At 42.5% G+C, this 20,234-nt stretch overlaps 1 protein-coding gene and 1 non-coding gene across 6 annotated transcripts in view; both read right to left on the reverse strand.

Annotated features, from left to right (window-relative positions):
* The window catches only part of srpk2 (SRSF protein kinase 2), a 39,480-nt gene that overhangs the window by 18,740 nt on the left and 506 nt on the right, over window positions 1–20,234 (reverse strand). For 3 of the 5 annotated variants that reach the window (XM_088287270.1, XM_088287273.1, XM_088287269.1), the window contains exons 2-3: window positions 18,817–19,018; window positions 18,542–18,608 (exon numbers count right to left, since the gene is read on the reverse strand). In XM_088287270.1, the coding sequence (XP_088143396.1) occupies window positions 18,542–18,608; window positions 18,817–18,832 (83 nt within the window). In that variant the 5' untranslated portion in view covers window positions 18,833–19,018. Of the gene's footprint in view, window positions 1–8,897; window positions 9,490–18,541; window positions 18,722–18,816; window positions 19,019–20,234 lie in introns of those variants that run through there. The other 2 variants (XM_088287271.1, XM_088287272.1) reach the window with 2 other exon arrangements.
* On the reverse strand, window positions 20,150–20,223 carry trnat-agu (transfer RNA threonine (anticodon AGU)). The gene has a single exon. It is a non-coding gene; the product is annotated as a tRNA-Thr (tRNA).

Raw genomic sequence — 20,234 nt, forward strand, 5'->3', positions numbered from 1 at the left:
CCGCACCTGAGACCTGACACTATTTGCAGCATGAAATGCCCCCGTGTAACCTCTCCGCATCCATTTTTGATGCGCATGCCTGCAGGTCTGTAGACGGCTTTGAATCTTATGCCTCTCTGAGAACAAATGTCGAAAGACACATCAGCCCTTTTTACACCGTCAAGTAAAGTCAAGACAAGGGAGAGGAGGTCCAGAGATTAACGGCTTGGTCGTGCGAGGACGACAAGCGCCCGAAGTTCTTATCTACGATCATTATTTAGCACGTTTGTCTGACATTTCCGCGGTTCTGCCATGCCTGTTTTTGGAATGTGGGAGGAAAACCAGAATACCCGAAGAAAACCCACGCAGGCACGGGTAGAACATGCAAACTTCACACAGGAAGGCCGGAATCGAACCCACGACCTCTGCACTGTGAGGCCATCGTGCTAACCAGTCGTCCACCGTGCCGCCCATAATGAAAACAGACAATATAAAAAAAAATTGTTTTTGGGGCGCCTGTTTCCCAGAACTTCAGCCATCTTCTCATTCAAAGATCAGAATCAACAGACATCCTGTTGACTGGATTCATATTTTGTTTATAAATCAAATCATCAGAAGCAAGACATCTTACATCTTACTTCTGTGAATAAAACAAATAGGCCACGCTTTGTTTTTCGCATCGTGCAGACCGCACCGATTCATACAGGCTCAATCGACTGATGCTCAACTTCTCCCCCCCAGGCCTCCAACGAATACACGACCACACATAGTGCGATGCATCGACTTTTAACCCTGCAGAGATTCTGAAAACACAACACATCTAATCTTTAAGCGAGTGCCATGCAAAACCCTGTGGTGCATGCAAAAACGAATGGCGCTCGACAAACCTGCTCACCGGGAATAATGTCGGCATGGCGAGTAAACAAAAAGAACGTCTCGCGACCAACTTCTGAGAGCATACCTCTGCTAAACCCAAACAAAATCTGTTTCTCAGCAATCAATTCACATTTCATTTCTTTTTTACACTTGGGAATTACGCAACAGAACGCACGAACGCGCGCACGCACACACATAGACACGTGCGCGCACAAACAAGGAGGTCATTAACATTCCACCGCCACGATGCAGCGGGCGACCCGACGTCACCCGAGTCTGCTACGGAGAACTCGCCTCCGTCGTCTCCCTCCATCTTCACGCGTTTCACATTCATCATCCTCCGACGTACATCCTAGCGCCAACCTCACCAGTCGACCTTTTCCTTTTGGCATCAGTATCTCTCGCTCCCAAAAGGCTATCGAGCCTCTCTCTCACATATTACATCGGCCTCCTTTCTTAATCGTGACAAAGCGAACACAAAGGGGAAAAAAAAAATCAGCAACTGAACGCGATACAATTGAGATAGCTCATTTTCCATCACGGCAAAAATTTTCCCGTGCAGCATCTTACTGTATTGTACATTTTTAACATCAGGATGCCCCAGGGGGGTGACCTTTGAACCCGGTCGAGCGGCCCAGCTGAGGCGCACGGTGCATCCGATCAGGTGTATCACCATGGCGACGCCGCACGACTCAGTAGGGTGTCTTGTTCTTGTCCCTTATTCGCATTACTGATTTACAAGCACGCATCATCTACATTCGAGCCGTCGACTGGCTCAGAAACGGCCAAATGGACACTCACGTTAATGCAATGTTTTTTTGTTTTTTTTAATTCATTTTATTTTGTTCAACTGTGCTGTGTTTTATTTGATTTTATATTCCATTTTTGTATTTTATTTCAATTTATTTTAAATGACATTTTATATAATCAAAACAAATGCATTTTATCAGTATTTATTTCATTGTATTTGTTTTAGTTTTCATTATTTTTTCGTTTCATTTTCGTATCAAATTTAATTAGTTTTATTTCAGTGGAATTTTATTTTAGGACATTTCAGTCGATTGTATGGCTTTCAGTGCCGAATCATTTTCTATTTATCAACCAATTATTGTTGTTTACTTAGTCCTGTCTAGTGATTACAAAAACAAAACTACTATTACGCAATATCATACAAGGGAGGAATTGATTTTACACTCACCAACCTTTTTGAAACCGATCCAGTTACTGCTTCGGTCGTTGTTTTCCAAAGTAAAAGCAGATGTTTGCAAAAGCCGGCCTGTCTTAAACACAAAAGATAATAAATCAGTCCTCTTTCATGAAGGACCAAAGATATAAAAAAAAAAACGATGTTAAAATAATCGTAATTATTTTTTTTCATAATCAAGAAGCCATAGTTGAGAGGCTTGAAATCAGAGGATTTAAGTTTGATACTCGATTTTTAACCGTTGTCCATTAATTTGATAATCGATGACACCTCAATTAGATTGTTTCGAATTATTATTATTTTTTTTTTAATTAGCTTAATTCCAAATTCAAATCTATTGAATTCCTGCATTATTATACTGTATCAAGACATAGCCTGCTCTTGTTATTTATTTACGGAATAAATGAGTACTGAGGGCAAACAAATGTGCAAAAAAAAAAAAAAAAAAGAGCCAGTAGGACAATGGGAGCCTCTTCTGTGTTTCTCCTTGGACGTTGGCATTGGAGGCGTTCGTAATTCGAGGTATCAATGGAGCACACAGAGCAAGAAGGCGAGCGGGGCAGGCGGACTCGTTTGCTTCATGAGATATCGTCGTGTCGCAGATTGGCTGGGTGCTGACTCCTGTCCGCCTTTGTGTGTGTTTGTATGCGAGTCAGTCATGTGTGTGCCTCGAGCAATGTGGGTCAGAGCAGACAAGATGGCGGCGGCCACACAGGCCAGTTGAAGCTATTTACCGTGGAAATTTAAAAAAAAAAAAAAAGCACGTTTCATATAATGGGAAGCCGCTGTGATAACCGGCACCGTTTGAACAGAAAATGAATTTTAAAAAAATATTTAAATAATGATTTAATTCTATTCTTGGTGAGCAGAGAGGGGAGGGTTGAGCAGTTATGCTGAATCAAAATGGCAGCAATCAACATGTGCGATGTTAAAAATTGGTTTCCTAGCTTGTGTGGAGAATTTGCGCGACCTATTGGAGACAGAAGACATATTCAAGGATTTTTCCAATCAAAGTTGACGGGAGAGGTTTAGCCAAAAAGCCAAAAAGGGAGTTTCGCACAGGGAGCCATCCAAACTAGAACCGCCACAGCCCACAAATACAATATCCAAACTAGAGTTACAACAATTAATCAATCGATTTTGAAGAATCGATGGAAATTAATGATCAACATTTTTGCATAATTTCTGACCAAATCAGAAACTGAATCATCATGTTTGTGCGCTGTCAAATAGAAACTCTGTCCGGTTTTAGAATAAAGGCTCAGAAATTTAAACATGTTTTTTGCATCTGATTCATCGATTAATTCATAAAATAAGCGAGAGATTATTAAAATAATTGCAGCCCCTAGCCCAAACTGATTATTCTTTCAATTTTGTTCGCAATTTGGGCCTTGGCGGATGTCGGTGCTCAACTTGGTGTGAAATGCTTTCACCCACTTGCCCAGAAATGTTTCTAATGTGGCGCAATTTGGTCATGGATTGAGAATTTCCCACATCCACGGCACTCATTCACCTTGTTTTGTTTCATTGTTTGCTCTCTCGCTCTCATTGTGCCAAGAAAACATTTGTTAGTGACTGATTTATTATCATTTCAGCCCGTCATCCCTTCACCTTTATTGGAACAAGCGGCAATTTAATCAAACAAACGTATGAAACGACCTTTAAATACAACCTTGTTTGTCTACCGAGAGAGAAACACCACGATAAATGAATAATCCTTTTAACTGGCGATGGACTATTTGGAGAAACGCTTGGAGGCACGGCCCTTAACAAACAAATCAATCAGGGGTCGGACTAAAGCCATTTGTTGTCCCTGTAATAAAATGCATCCCCTCTGACCCTCCAAAAACATTTGGCATCCCTTCGCCCTCCAGTCCAAAATGAAACTCATTCACAATCAGCCCAGGTAAAATGAATGCACTTTTTGACGGCTATACCCGTCAATGGCAGTGAATGAGTTAAACAGAATGAACAAGACGACGGCAGGTAACACGGGAAGGAGGCGGCATAACAGCACGTGCAACTTGTGTTTCAAGAGGGGTGTCGAGTAGATGAAAGAGGAGATGAGATGGAACATTTTAGTCTATGTTGGAGACAGCTGCATGTGTGCTACTTATTCATCAACGGCTAATGGTCGACAATAAATCGAAGAATCCCTTGTGTACCTTAATCCCTCGATTCTTCCCTCCTCACTTTGTGGTCTCGTTTCACCTTTCACCTGAACTGAACGCTGCGCTCCATTAAACGCACCGATTGCTCAACTGTGTTGACAGAGCACACACAAAAACACAATTAAGGGCCGACCAAACACGTTCGCCCAATGTCTCGACAAGCCGCTGACTCCTAACGCTGTTTGTTTCCCGAGACCTCGATCAGTGCTCGGAAAAAATCATCTGCAGCACAGGTGTCGCCTCAAGGCCGACAATAAAGTGTAATTGCACATCCGCTCCAGTAGATGGCAGTGGCGCTCTCATTGCCTACTTTGCACAGCGAGTATTAACTCTTTGGTGTAGGTCTGTTTTGCAACGAAAATGCTTTTATTTAGAGTAGCGGTGGAGAGTGGGTGGTGGGGGCGCAAATTGTTTTCTTCTTACTGGGGGGGGTCGTAACATAAAATAATTGAGAAGCACTGCTTTATAGTGGTGCTTCATGTTCCTATATTCTGGGATGTCCCTGAAAGCGCATGAAGATGGATGAGGTCAAGGCTGCTGGTGATTGGTTTAAAACCAGGAAGTGATACATGTGACAGCAATACTAAGTTACATTGCTGACACGTATTTATGCTAATTGCTAAGCAAACATCCGTGCTCACACTCATACCTAAGGACAATTCAGAGTGTCCAATCAACCTCGAGCGTCCCAATAAAACCTTGAACTCCTTTGCAAACAAAATCAGTTCAACCATCCATCCGATCATTTGCTCCGACACGCAGAAGTTGGCCAATCTGTTCGGCCCAACTCTCAGCAAACAAACCTTTCATGCGAGCGTCTTAGGACCAGATGGAGTTGTAGATACAAGCATCATGTTGAATATACAGCCCAAAAAGGAAAGTTTATCACAAGTTTAAAGGGGACTCAAAGTGAGAAATCCGCTATTATCATCAAACTTATCGTTGTTCTATTTTTATATGGCCTACAACTGTTTTTCAAATGTACAATATTTAATACCGCGCTAGCTTAGGTTAGTAACAGCCTACGGCGAGTTCCGACACTGTACGGATTCAGGTTACGTTGCCGCCGGAACTCCGTCATAAAACCGAAGACTCACCATTGGTTTACCCACCAAAGTCTGCACGTCAGCATTCATGCGGTGAAGCCTGTCATCAAAAATGCTCTAGCACACCGGTGTCAAACTTTGGCCCGCGGGCCAAATTTGGCCCACAATGTAATTAGATTTGGCCCGCGAGGTTATACCAAATGACTACTATACCATTTTACATTCTACATGATAATAGTGACATTCAAAATGATAATAGTCATTTTTAAAAACAAAACATTATATTGCATTGATAAAACCACAAAATTTCAATTGAAAAATCTGCATTGATATTGTTTTTAAAAAAGTAAATGCGGGCCAGTTTTACTTTTTGGCCCACTGTGTATTTGAGTTTGACACCCCTGGTCTCGCAGCATTTCAAGACGCGCCCTTGTCCACATCATTTTCAGTTATTAAGCATAGCCGTACATTCCTTACATTTGATTCTATAAACTGGAAATGGTTTCCGTTTACTTATCAGCAGACACAAGCCAAATTGTCTACGGAACACTCCCCGGTCCTGCTCGAATGAATACATCTTTGTTGGGTATTTTTGGGAAAAACTCTCGGGGATGAGCCCTCATGACCCCCTGCAGTCACGACACTGTTATGCAGCTCCTAAACTGGTGGAGAGCGAAAACGGACACGGGGCTGTGTTTGTCATTTGATATGTTGGACAGCATCACGACTGGTGTAGCTCTTGGCCAACAGCAGCCGAGCAACAATGGACCATCGCTTACCTCTTAATTACAGTCAGATGACTGTGAGTCCAACAATGTTGGGGTGGAGAGATGAGACCGATTAGGCCGTGTTGCGGATTCCAAAATAGCTTTTGATTCGGTTTAACATATATTAACATATATATTTGCCAGACTATAAGGCACAGCAACTCTTAATTAATAAATAAATAAATAAATAAATAAATGGGGAAAAACGAATTAAAAGCCGCAGTTTTCTATGTTGAAAAAAATGAATTGTTTACTCCATGTACAGAACGATTTTGTACTGTGAGTGCACATAAAGGCACACAAACAAATTGTTAAAAAAGTGCCTTTAAACACGGCAACAACTTTACTAATTAAAACAAAACAGACCCAAGAGAAAAAAAAATAAATAAAGAAAAATAAATCGAGATTTATTTTGCGTATTTCCTGAACTATAGAGCGCCCCTACTGGTGAAAGGAAAATCCACAGAAAAGCCGCACCGTTGTATTAGCCGCATGGTTCAAAATCTAAGAAAAAAGTAGCGGCTTATAGTCCGGAAAATACGGTAGCCGCATTTACACAGATATCTTGTCGCGCCACGGACGTCATTCAGGATTCGCTCGTCAACTATCACAGCAATGACAACTTTGAATCTCATCTTGTCTTACTTTTATTCTCGCTACCGGACCCTAATACGGCGTCGTGCTTTTCAAACTCTAAATAAAGCGCGGAAACGATTAATGAAAAGCCTCCAATAATTCCATTCCAAAACCCAAAACTTTACACTTGGTGCCATGACCCGGATTGTCCACTTGTCGAAAACACACTGGACAGGAGCCCTCGAGTAACGCAGTCGGTGACCCCCTCGTGCTACCGGTTACCATGGCAACAGCCAGACAATCCTGACCTCAGCTCGCATTTGCCGACTCGCACATCACTCACCGTCACTCATCATTATAATGTGGAACATGAGAGTGACCCCAAAGGGACAAAAATAATACTTCATTCATCTTTGCCTTGTACGCAGAACACAGTAAAGGTGGAATATTGACAAAACTGTGAAACTATGAAATGGATGGAACAAGATAAAATGGCGATCAAAGAGTCAGGTGCATCAATGCAGTCCACTTTATGGAAGTAAAGACGAAAGATATGATTTGTGCACACGCTTGCGCTTGTGCCAGTTTGAAGGGCCTGGCGTTAGGCCGCTTGATTGGACTTGGCACGCCATCGGAAGCTACCTGAGTCATCCTGTCTGCTCCTCAGCCCGCGGCGGTGACCGTCAGATCGAGATCTTTCAACGCTAGCACGCTTAAGGCCTCGGTCAGCTTGCATCTAAAAAGATGGAGGTCGTAAATATGGCGGCGCCTCGGCGTAACAAGTTTCATTTGTTCCGTGACGCTGCTTGTAATACAAAAGACGTCTCATTATACTTAGCGGACTCGCTTAAAGCAAAGTTAGGTGGTTGAATTTAATATGCACGACATGTACGTAATTTTTTTCCGTTCGCTCAAGGTGCAGCTGCATCCCTACTTTTCAGTTTTAATTTTTGCTGATTGAAAATATAGAGAACAAACGATACAGATGCAAAACAGGCGTGTTCATCTTCAAAAAGTGAGAGTACAATCCGTAACAGCGATGTTGTCGCCGCATTTACTCCCCATGTGCGGTGAGATGTTCCGTCATTACCGTCTTTGTTATGAAATAGAGCAGCTGAGAATGTTCAATCGGCCGCTTTGTTCGCCTCGTGGCGCTTCGCAACGCGTTACGAATGGCGGCGTTTGAGGAGCTGCCTCGTCGGGCTAGTGGGGGGTCGGGGGAGGGGGTGAGACTGTTGTCGCTAATGCTAACGACAGTCTTGCGGGCCATTGCGTCCGTGCCACCTCCAAGGACAGTTTGTGTATAAATGTTGAAGTTGTTGACAGAAACATTTTTGTTACAATAAGTTCATTAAAGATTAAAAAAGGTCTTCAGTCGTGATGTTTAAATGAAGCTTCAAATGTGCTTCATGAACCACTTGTACTATTTTTGGACGCCTGTAGATGGCACTCTCGGTTCAACATTGGGCTGAAAGCAAACTGACTTGCCATTTTTTTTTTTATTTAATCCAACAGTCCCATCTAGAAGACTCAAAAATACAGCAGCATTCTCGATTTTTTTTTTTTTCCTCTTGGGGGGCTGCTGCGGCTTATACATGGGCGCGCTTTATAGTCCGGAAATTACGATTACGATTCAGTGTTTTCGCAAGTATTCGTGTTAAATTAAACTGGCATACGTGCTTTTGTGAATACATTTAGAGTTTCAATTAACCTGACCAACAGGTAGGTTAGTTAATTGATCACAGGTGTTCAATAAACCTAGCATGTGTTTGTCATCACAATCCTCCATGACCAAAACTAATCCATTTATCGTCAATGTCAACAAAATCTATGATTGCGCATTAAAGACACTTTCGGCATGAACGTGAAGTTGTATCGGGCTTCACAGTACGTGACCGTCGAGTGACTGACAGGGTGAACGTCGCCTCTCGCCCTAAATCAGCGGGGGGCCGACTTCAGCACCCCATGACCCTGAGCAGGACAAGCAGAAGATGGGACGTTTGCTGTGCGTGCGTTTGTGACCGAGACAAAGCTCTGCGCCCGTTGTGTAAGGATGCCCCGCTCCATCAGCAAGCATGCAACATTGCATGGTTTTCTCTTTGGTGGTTCGACCCAGACAATGGAAGAAAGCGAGCAGACGAGCAAGGACGTGACGCCAGCAGGCCTGAAGCATGCAAGGTGCTCGCGCGGACGAGGACATGCTGGCGGACAAACAGAGCAGAAGAAGCAGCAGCATGAGGAGGTGGTTAGTTGATGATGATGACGACGACGACGTTACCTTTCCGGGGACGAGGATTTCTCCGAGTTCACTGACATGAGCGGAGCCTGTTAGCCGCTCGCTGGCCGAGGGACCAGAAGCGAACAGAGGAGGCGGCTTTTGTTTTTTTTTTTCCTGGTGTTTGGATCTTGCTGATGTGAGTCTGAGTGAAAGGAGAGGAGAGGGTTACTGTCCCCCCCCCCCACCACCCTCTCCGCCTCCTCCTCCTCCTCCTCTGCTGTCCTCTTTCTCCGAGGAGGATGGAGGACAAAAAGGAGCAATGTGCTGAAGATGATGATCCTTCTTTTCCAACCTTCCTTCACCTTGCCTCGTTCCCCCTCACCCCCTCCTTCCCGAGGTGCCCCCGGTCCACCGGCTTGATGAAAATGAGACCCCCTCCACCCCCCCAAAAAAAAAAAAAAAAGAGAGACGTCAGTCCGGGGCTCAGCGTGTGTGCCCGCCTGCGTGGCCGTGTTCCTGATCTCCCTGACTGTGTCAGGCCTTCTGCAGCTCTGCACAACAACAGAGCCCAGAACCCGGCGGAACATTCCACTGCGAGCGCGTGTGGAGGGGTGTCGCCTTGTGACAGCAACAGGGAAATAAATGCTTTTTTTTTTTTTTTTTTTTCCCTTCTGGCGCACTCACTCTCCCTCTCCCCGTCCTCCAACTCGGACCGAGTCCCTCCCTCCCCCCCGCCTCTCTCACTCGCTCGTCCTCTCTCCCGATTGCCTTATTACGACATCCTGTTTCTCAGGGCAACGCGACACAGATCTGCCTCCGCCCCTCCCCTCCTGTTCCTTCTTCCTTCTCTTTATCTGGCATCCTCACTGGCTTTTCCCTCAACCTCATCTTCATTGTTGCCTCTCTTTTTTTTTTTCAGAGCTGTATTTTCTGGGCAGATGGGTGCACTTTCACATGAGCGATCAGCTCACTGTGAGGTAGCCGGAGGGTGTGCCATGATGTTATTGAGTGTATGTGGCGGTGGTGGAGGGGTTGTCTCAATCCCTCGGTCTGACCTCAATATTAGTCTGTGGGTGCACTGACGCGTTTCAATCGAGGTGTGTGTATGGGGAGTTGTGAGGCAACGCTGAGGTTACACAAAGTGCAAAATGGGAAGGTCCATACCAGAGCAATCCCCGCCCCCCTTTTTTTTTAAGCATTTGAACTATTTTAGAGCATGTCAAATATATGTGGTGCTCCACAAATCGTTAGAATGCAAGATAGTTTGTAAAAGGACAGCAAGTAGGTCGGCAATTTAAAAAAGAAATGGATCTTTGACGTCTTTAGCCGTCAATGGCAGTAAATGAGTTAATTCATTTACCACCCACTTTCCAAACGATCGATTTATTTATTTATTTTTTTTTATCTCATAAAATGGCAACAAAAGGATACAAACAAATGTATCTGTTGAGAACAAGACTTGAAGCCTAAACGCAACGATATCCATGTCGCGTCATGTCTCTGAGCCAAATTATTGTCCTCATTCTGCGCTCATGTGGGCCACCGGCTACAAAGAACACATTAGATCTTTACCACAAGAGGAACACTTGAGCCGGGAGGCGGGGTGCGTTCGGGGGGGTACATTTTCTTTCTTCTGCATATCTATTTTCATGCACCCCCTTTTTGAGGGTCACGTGACTGAAGATGATGAAGTTGGAATCACGTCAGTGAGCACTTTGGTCATTAACTCATTCACTGCCGTTGACGGATATAAAAGTCAGAAAGTGCTTTCTTTTCACCTGAGCTGGTTTATGGGAGCGGATAGGCACACTTTAGGGTCAGAAGTCAAAGTCAGAGGACTCCCCACAATTGTCTTTTGCGGTTGGTCTCCATCAGTTTGCATGGGGCCATCACGTGTGCTCTTGAGGAGCATCGATGTTAACTCATTCACTACCAGCCCAGTAAAAAAAAAAAATGGATCTTTGACGTATTTAGCCGTCAATGGTATTGAATGAGTTAAGCGTTTCCTGGGTCAAGCCAGGGCAGGTGGCTGGAGGCGGGGCGATGAGGGACACGGTTGCTCTGCGAGATTCCCCATGAGGAGAAACGACACTGAAGAAAACATCGCACTCCATCACGTGTAAGAAACGCACACAAGCAGCCTGGCACATAAATCCATGTGCAAATTTCACTCGGAAAGATGACGAAAGAGGGGGAAGGAGAGATGATGACTCTCATGAGCAGATATATTTTAGGAGCCAGTATTGAGGCTGCCGCGAGCTATCTTTAAGCGGCCTACTTCTACATACGGCCTGGTGGATGCTGGCTGCGCGCACACACACACACACACACACACACGTGCTTCTGGACACACAAAGCAGCAATGAATCAAAGCAAGACAAACAGAGAAGATATGTGCATTGCTCTTTTTGCTCCTGTAACGCTGGATGTGCTCATGTCAGCAGCTGTAATGTCTAATTACGACATAGTAGTGATGGGTAAATGAAGCTTCAAATCTGCTTCATGAAGCAGTTGTGGTATTTTTGGACTCCAGTAGATGGCACTCTCTGTTCAACATTGGGCGGAAAGCAAACTTTTTTTAAACCTTTTATTTAATCCAACAGTGCCATCTAGAGGACTCCAAAATACAGCAGCTGGTTCATGAAGCAAATTTGAAGCTTCATTTTCCCATCACTACTACACAGTGCCCTCACGTGGAAAAAGACACTCACACACGCGCACACACAAGGTAGAAGTGAATCATGAGTGTTCAAATAAAAAATTTGAAAGACACAACGGCCACTAAGACATGCCTCACGTTCAATTTATCTAACAAATTAAAAACAAATCCATTATTGTAAATAAAGATAGGTGATTGAATGATATATATTTATCAGTTGTTTTTTTTTAAAGGCAGCTGGGTGATGAAGCAAAAAGTCAAGGATTTTTTTTCTGGATTTTTGGTTGGCCCGTGGCCCTCTATTCTTCTACAATTAAACCATTCCTGGAAAGCGCAAGAGCAGAATCACTTTCGCATTTGAAATCAAAAACATAAAAAATAAAAAGAAATAGTGTGCGGTCCTAAAATGAACATGGCACAGAGTCCAAAGTGCAGTAAAAGAATTGTGATTCTATTGTGCGCTTTACCGAGTGATGTTTGATTGGTGGAAAACACGGAAGAAGAAAGAGGACAACAAAATTCTTCTGTTCTCCTACTTTGCCACCCAGTGTAGAAAGTAAGTCATTACAATAAATGCATACAATACGGGCCGTAATTAATTTCAATTTCATTTTCAACCAATGACTGTAATGGGTAACAGACTGCCGAAGACGTGTTGCATCACTTTGAATTTGAGATCAGCACAGCTTTTGAGGAGAGGATAAAATAAGGTGGTGAATCTTGGTTTGTCAAATCAATTTTGAGGGAGAGAAATGCCAACACGATGAAAGCCTGACAAGTTTTGGTAACTCACACTCGTACAGACTATGTATATGTATGGTATAAACATAGTTGGGAGAAAACCTATGTGACCATTATGAGAAAAGATCACAGTTCAACTAATGAGTGATGAAATCAGCCCATACCCCATTTAAAAAAAAAAAAAAAAGAAAAGAAAAGACACTTACCAACTCAAGTAATGCCGTGAGTCAGCATCACTCACAGCACATTTCGGTAAATAATTGATTACTTTGCCATCAAAATCCCTTTCTTGTTCTTGCTGTATTATAATTTGTAGTATTACACAAGAAGAAATATTAGCATCAAAGTCACTGTTTTATTCACATTTTTTTCACTAAAAGGTAACTTTCTCAACTTTGTGGTCAGAAACTATTTTTTGTGAGTGTGTGAAAGCAAAACTCATTAGCTATCACACACACTCATCGTGACAGCAGTAAGCTTGCTCAAGGGCACCTCAAGTGCGCATGCCAAATGAGGGAGGAATCAAACCTGCGCCCTTTAGTCATCTCGCCAGCCCTTTGTGTGGAGAATTTTATTGTCTGCAGTGGCAGGAAATCTATACATAATGTCCTCATCTGTTTACAAATGTGGGTCATCATCACTCTGCTTGCAGAAAACAGAAGCAGCATGTTATGGGAGACAAGGGGATTCGGGGGGAGTTGGGGGGGGGGGGGGGTAATAGCACTTCACCTGCTGAGTAAGCGCTTATTACCTCGCTCAAGATGGATGCCACTACACGGGATTTTGTTTACACGCCACTCAATATCATGTACCCGCCTTACCATAAAGAAATAGGGGAGTAAGTAAGTCTACTGTGTGAAATTATGATGAGGAGAAGTATGAAGTATTATTTCAAAATGGAGACAGATGTTCGTTCATTTATCTTTGCAGTGGGAGTTTTACCGACAATTTACAATATGCTGCTGCCCCCTAACGGTTAGAGTGAGTATTACAAACAGTGAAAAACACGACCTGTGACAAAATGATTCCCTCTCCACTTTATGTTATGGATGTAGGAACATATGGTTTGAAAATGTTGCTTTTTTTTTTTTTTTTTTTTTACACTCGTTCCTTGCCTATCAATGAAAGTTTGTTGGGTGAAATTACAATATTTAATGCTGTTCAGTTAAAGTGATTTTACCAAATATGCTGGTTGAATTTAACTGCCATGTCTATGAGTCCAGTTTTAACAATTAAAAACTTGCAGCCCACTGCATGTGTTTTTTTTTCCCCCCTGTGAAACCTCGCCCCAACTTATGGGACTCACCTATTCCTGTTTTTGGCTCTTTCATAAATGCCTTCAGATGCCACAAGAAGGCACCAAAGTCCTGTCTGACAGAAAAGTGTACACTGGTGTAAAGGAAGTATTTTATGTTGAAGTGACACGTCTCAACAGAGAGACAAGCTTTGTATGTAGGGGAGGAGCTATATTTAGTCTGGGTTGTTAGAAGAAGTTATGGAGTCTTCGTGCATTTTCATGTACATGTTCATGGACGTTTCTGGCGTGAATGGCAATAAACTGTTTAGGGAGCATAGTTTATGGTACACACTTCAAATTGTTTAAACGATTCATATAGGAAAATTACAACGTTTGTAGGGGTGGCATCAATTAGTCACAGGGCATATTCCCTGTCCCCTGTGAACAGTTTTGCTGACTCATTTCTTTTTTTTAATTTTGTTTTTTTTTGCATACTGCGGACAATGAACATTTGCTTTGAAAGTCATAATTGTAGTTGTTAAACAGCACGACGTTGAAAGCATCCCCTGTGAATTAATGTTCACCATGGCAGCAGCCTCGCTAAAAAGAAGTTGATTGACTGTGAAGCACACACACACACACACACACACACACCAAAGACAGATCAGTTCAAAGTGAGGAGACTGCCTATCGACTGTGTTGTGCCTGCGCTGGCATTCATCATTTTTGGTCGGCGCAGGAGAAGAGATGTTTAAATGCATCCCAATCGATAAAACAATAAGGTTGTATGAGACTTTTCACAAAAAGATTTGTTAAACTTCCTCGGCAACTGCCATTGCAACAGCGTGACAATATATAACATTTTGGGGGACTCAGTGGAAATTATTTCACTTCTTGTGGACGCCATAAATTTAGGCAGCTTAAAATGTGTTTCCATCAAAAAATAATTGAAAAAAAAAAAATAAATAAAGCTGTGTCCTTATACGACCTGGCCAATCAGTTGAGCAACCTGACAACAATTCGTCCAACCAATCCTGTCACAGCATCCTTTACAAACATTCCTACAACTTATCAGAAAGCTAAACTCCCCCAACCAATCGCTGATTTGACTTTTAACCAGAAATCACCCAACCAATCATCGAGCTGGGTGAAATCTCTCCAACCAATCGCTGACCTTTTGTCTTCCAAGACTATATATGCCAAATATTTTTTTTCTATTATTATTATTATCAAAATGTTGTATTGTATCTTGATTCAGGTAAGAGTTGAATTCGGAATAAAATGTTTATTTCATTTTTATACAAAGAAGAAGTTAATTTGAGCCGGGAATGCTTTCATGCTCCATGACCCGACTCGTTGGCATCCTACATGGGCTGCCATGGAAATCGCATCGAAAAGACCACATGTTTTGAGAGTTTTTCTATAAGGTGCCGGTCAACTCGCCGCCACTGAACCAACAACGGAAGGGCTTTTGATTAAATAAATAAATAAATAAACGTGCAATGGCTTCCCTGTCCTAGTGAGTACAATCACGGCAACTGACCGAGGCTCGCTGCGGTATTTTGGCCTGTTCGAGAACTTGTTTCCATGGTAATGCACACACATACGCACGGCAAATGGCATGGTGGGACGTTATTTTAGGGAGCAGTCTTAAAGCAGTAAAGGCAGAAGGGATTAAGCTGCAATAAGAGACTGCAGACCAAACGTAGCAACTTGCTTTCGTCACTATCGGTAGATTTAGAGCATTTAGTACCCATTCAATGCTGTCCTATTTTGTTCAGTTGTGCTCTAATTGCCAACTGAGTCGGGACAGATTTCGGAACCTTTATTGCGTTGACGCAAATACCAAAAATCATGCGCTGAGATGCACTTGACCAGAATTTCTCTGTCCAATCACAGAGCAAGGGACTGCCAAGAATCGGCCAATCGGGGAGCGGCAAATCTACTCAAATTTGTTCAACAAATAACTGACCTGCTAAACTTCATCAAGGCAATTACTGTGCAAACAAACAAGTGGCACTAATGTGGATATAAATAAAATATACATTTTCTGGAATTTTGAAGTACTTTTGTTCAGGCAGTCAGTTGGTAGAGCATGAGGATCTTAACCCATAAGAACCCAGACCCATTTTTCCATAAAGGAAAATTATGTGGGATATACCACGGGCCAAGTGGATCACATTAAACACATTTCTAATGGGTTTTTTTTTTCAGAATAATACTTTTTCATACCAAAGATCTGTATTGTTACATATATTTAACATTGGGCGTTAGTGGTAAAAAAAATTATTTATTTGGCAATGAGTAAACGTGACAGTTTTTAGTGCTTGGTAACATGAAATGTGCCAATTATTTGCATTTCAAAAACATAAATTGCGGCTGTGACTTTAACGATAAGGTTTAAAATAAAATTCTTCAGTTTACACATTTTGTGTCACAAAATTGCCAACTGTATCAAAAATGAATAATGCTGCATATTTGGTTGCATTTGTAACAAGCTACCATGGGTACAGAGAACTGATCAACAGACTCCCAAAAAAAAGTAGTGCACAAAAAAAAAATGTTTTTAGCCTTCACCACATGGTAAGACTTGAAACAGTTTCGTTCCTCAGTGAAGCAAAGAAGCACATCACATTTCTCACAGAGGGTGGTAGTTGCGTTGACTTTGCAGCGTTTGCAGCGGCCGTGTTTGTCACATTTCACAGGCCAATATGTGCAACTTGGTCAGAGCGAACATCATCTGGAACTCCAAGACGAACCCTTTTGGATGGTGGTGGTGGCTGTGAAGATGTGGGATTGAGTGATGGTCGGCCTCTTTGTATCTGCAGAAGAATGAGGCTAGTGGCAACCTCTGCCTGGAAGCTCTTTTGGCGCAGTACATTTTTGACACCAAGTAGTTTACCGTCACCGTGGTAGATCAACCAAGCATTAACCAGACCTAACATAATGGTGTGCCAGAACAAGTAGAGGTACCACCTCCGTGACCTCATGTGATACTTGCACCTTGCAATGCATGCATCAAGAAGATCCACTCCTCCCATGAATGTGTTCTATTCCTTCACAATGTGAGGCCTCCTGACCTCCAAAAATGTCTTGTCTGCTTTGCTCCAGCATCGAGCATTATCTTGAGGCTCAACTGCACAATAGGATGAGATTAGGGTTACAGATTTGTTGTCATGCCACTTCACAGTGACCAACCTTTCCTTTTTTTTCCCACCCTGGCGTCAACAGACCCTCTGCCTCTCTTGGCAAGACTTCTATCATCTTCAAGCTGACACCCAGCTAGGCGATTGGCACGCAGAGTTCCCACAAAGTAGATCTTTCGTTGAAGAAGGTTGAGTACCAGTGGTACTGAAGAAAAAAAGATTGTCGGCAAAGACTTTGTAGTTGTGGTCTGATGGGAGAGTTTCACAAAGCTTGACCTCAACATCACTTCCCATGCCAAGTAAAGATTTTTTCCCAGTGCCACCTTCGTACACAACAAAATCACAGAGGATTCCTGAAGAACAACAGCGACTCCCAATTTTCAGTCCCCAAGGGTGGGGCTTACCCTTTACCCTTTACATACTGTCTTATGGGACTGTGTCCCTCTGAAGGACCCCATTTGCTCATCAATAGACGTGCTCTTCCGGGGTGATATCCAGACATTGTTTGCGAAACATATCCAACCATGGCCGAATCTTCCAACACTTATCTTCTGCACTTCTGTTTGATACATTGGTGTTGTCAGTGAAATGTAGATTTGACCGTAGGTTTAGAAAACGATTACGTGACAAAGTCACTGTCATCTCCCAGGATGATCTGGAGTGCATTTTGAAGAGAGTATTTCTTGTTCTTTTGCATTCTTAAAAATGTATTAAAAATAAGAAAGTACAGAATACACAATAATTATATATTTATTTTTATGGGATAAGCATAGAATAGCAAAACTGTGTTATCATTACGTTGAATTTCCAAAAAGTGTTGTTCTTTCGCATTATTTTATGTTTCTAATTGTTCAAAACACTTTTAATTCACAAGCAGATCATACTTCAACTGAATATAGCAGATACCGCTAAATAAATTGGGTGGATTATTACAATTTTTGTTATTGTGACAAATATGTCACGTCGAGCTTTTCATTCGTATTTTAAGGCTGAAAGCCCGATGTGACATGTATGTCCCAGCAATATTTCGAGCCCTGGTTTGATATTAGTTTCTTCAAACACTATGGTGTGACCATGTTATCAGCACTATAGGACATGTTATCAAAGTATTGGAACTGTCAAATGAGTTTGAAATGACCTGTAGTATCACATAACAGTTCTTTGAAGTTGGCTGCTTCTTTGAAGTTAACATATCAGCAATTCCAGCAAATTGGAGAGGTCACTTCCTGTTAGAGTCACATGACTATCACATGGTCTTTATTCCAGGATGTTGCATATATGCCGCTTAGGCTTTTGAAGGGTTAAAGTCAGACAAAAAGTTTTAAAACAAAGAAACAGGGGAGTTCAAAGTGTTTGTTACACTGGTGTCACCGTGGGTTCTTACGGGTTCGTAGGTTCGAGCCCCGTTTTTTTTTTTCTTCTCCATTGAGTGTTTTTTTTTTGTAATATGTGCACATTCATTTTTCATTTAAACCAGATTTGGTTGAGGGTAATTCCATCACATTGCCAGAACGACAGGAGTGTGACCAAAACAGACCGCTTCCTGTTGGCGTCAGCAAGTGACGTCACGCCAATCCCAACCGGCCATGGAGAGCCCCCACTCAACATACGCACACGCACACGCACACTCCAATTCTCATGCACTTTACACAGCCACTGCAGACACTGATAAGATTCTCCACAGCAGAACCTCACACACCGAACACCGCGATCAATTGTTGACATGTCAAATAAAAGCATTCGTCGAGCAAAAATCTTCTCAATAAGCACAGCTGTAGAGTATGTCAAATCAGTTGCAACTTATCTGCAGCATCCAAACGTGCATATCGGCAGGCGTCGTGCACAGACGATCCCATGTCAAACGCACCGAACGGCAGCAGACAAACGCTTCCCCACGCCTCAAGAGCACAGCCCGGCTTACCTCCGATGATGAGCCGGCTTCTCCTTTTTCCCCTTCGGCCTCCTCTTCCTCGACTGCATGGCCAACACTAGTGAGGTGACACCGAGCAGGGCATGAGCGACGTCCCAATGCAAGGGAAAGGGTGCAAGGGATGAGAGAGGACAGGAGAGAACACACGTCAGAACGAGGCAAGAATCTACGGCGCTACTTCCGGTTCGATTCGGCGCAAATGCAGGCGCAAAAGAGGGGAGGCGGTGCGGTTTGGAGTCGGGAAGCTTTGCGGGAAATCAACGCACCTTTCCTGGAGATCATGTTTTTCCTTCTCTTCCTCTCTGGGCAGTAGCAGTCAGCACAGACGCGCACACTCTTAAATCCACACTGTGCTTTTTCTTTTTCCTTTCTTGGCTCCCTCTGCAGGTCAAAACGGGAATTGCGTGCAACGACTCCTTGGCTCCAGTATGATCCAGGGACGATTGCAGGATCTGGAATTTCCGTGTGCTTGAACCCCAAACAGAATGTTGAATTAACAAAACATGATTTAGTAATAAAACCTAGACAGTACTGTGCAAAAGGTCACCATTTTATTTGTTGTTTTGGCACTGGAAGCACCACATAATTGTAGTTAAACACTCACAAATTTACTCGTGGTTTTTTTAAACTGTGGAACTTATCCCCAACAATTTCCAGTTTTTAATAAATTCTTTATGATGCCACAGCCATATATATTTTTTTTTTTATTTTTTTTTTATTTTTTTTTTTTTTAAACAGCGAATGCCTGCTATAACAGGGGTTAGGCCCAGTTATGAAGAGCATAAAATTTGTGAGTATAAACTCAACATATTCTTTTCTTCACAGACCACTTTTGCTAATCAATGACCTCATTTGGTGAGCAACTTTCTAATTTGAGGTGCATTTTTTGCAGGCTAATCCCAAGGATCCGAAGCGAGGGGTTTATTAAACAATAACAATACAACAATATAAATACTAAATAGGAGGTAAAAAAGGATAAGATCTATTGTAATGTAATTTTGAGAACATTTGTTGCGGATACCTCAGAAGTCAAAATCAAAACTCGTGGCTCTATTGTGAAAACAAACAAAATTTGCATTATAAATTTGTTTGTCACATGCATTTAAAATCTATTCAACTGTGTGCGATAGTTAAAAAAAATGCTGTACTGACATGAAAATATGTTTGCATTTTTTTCACATTTTGTAGTATAGCTCATTTTATAACCCTCCGTAATGACTCGAGAGCACAGAATGTCACTCAGTAGAGCATTTATTCTCAAAGTAATTGCTTTATATGGAAAAATTAATGCAATGAAAAAAAGCAAAAAAACAAGGCTGTAGAGTTTTTCAGTGTTGTGCATAATAGAAGTGTTTTAAATAAATAGAGGCACACGCGGTCTGCACTTTCAAAACAAACATAAACCAGATGAACTGAGAATGCAATTAATCTTTTCTCGACGTTTTACAATACAGAGCGTTAGATGCCTTTTGGTCCCTATGGCCACCATACTTCCTGTTTATGTTCCTGCACTACTTTCTTGATAATGGTAAATTTAGTCCGATTCTCGATCATCACACTTAGCAAAATAGGCACTCGCTCGGGGGGAAAAAAAATAAAAGGCACCGCTGGGATTCGAACCCAGGATCTCCTGTTTACTAGACAGGCGCTTTAACCAACTAAGCCACGGCGCCGGTGCACTCAC

The sequence above is a fragment of the Idiotropiscis lumnitzeri genome, unplaced genomic scaffold (assembly GCF_059441095.1).
Source record: "Idiotropiscis lumnitzeri isolate Australia: NSW breed Sydney's pygmy pipehorse unplaced genomic scaffold, RoL_Ilum_1.0 HiC_scaffold_35, whole genome shotgun sequence".
In the NCBI taxonomy this organism is placed as follows: domain Eukaryota; kingdom Metazoa; phylum Chordata; class Actinopteri; order Syngnathiformes; family Syngnathidae; genus Idiotropiscis; species Idiotropiscis lumnitzeri.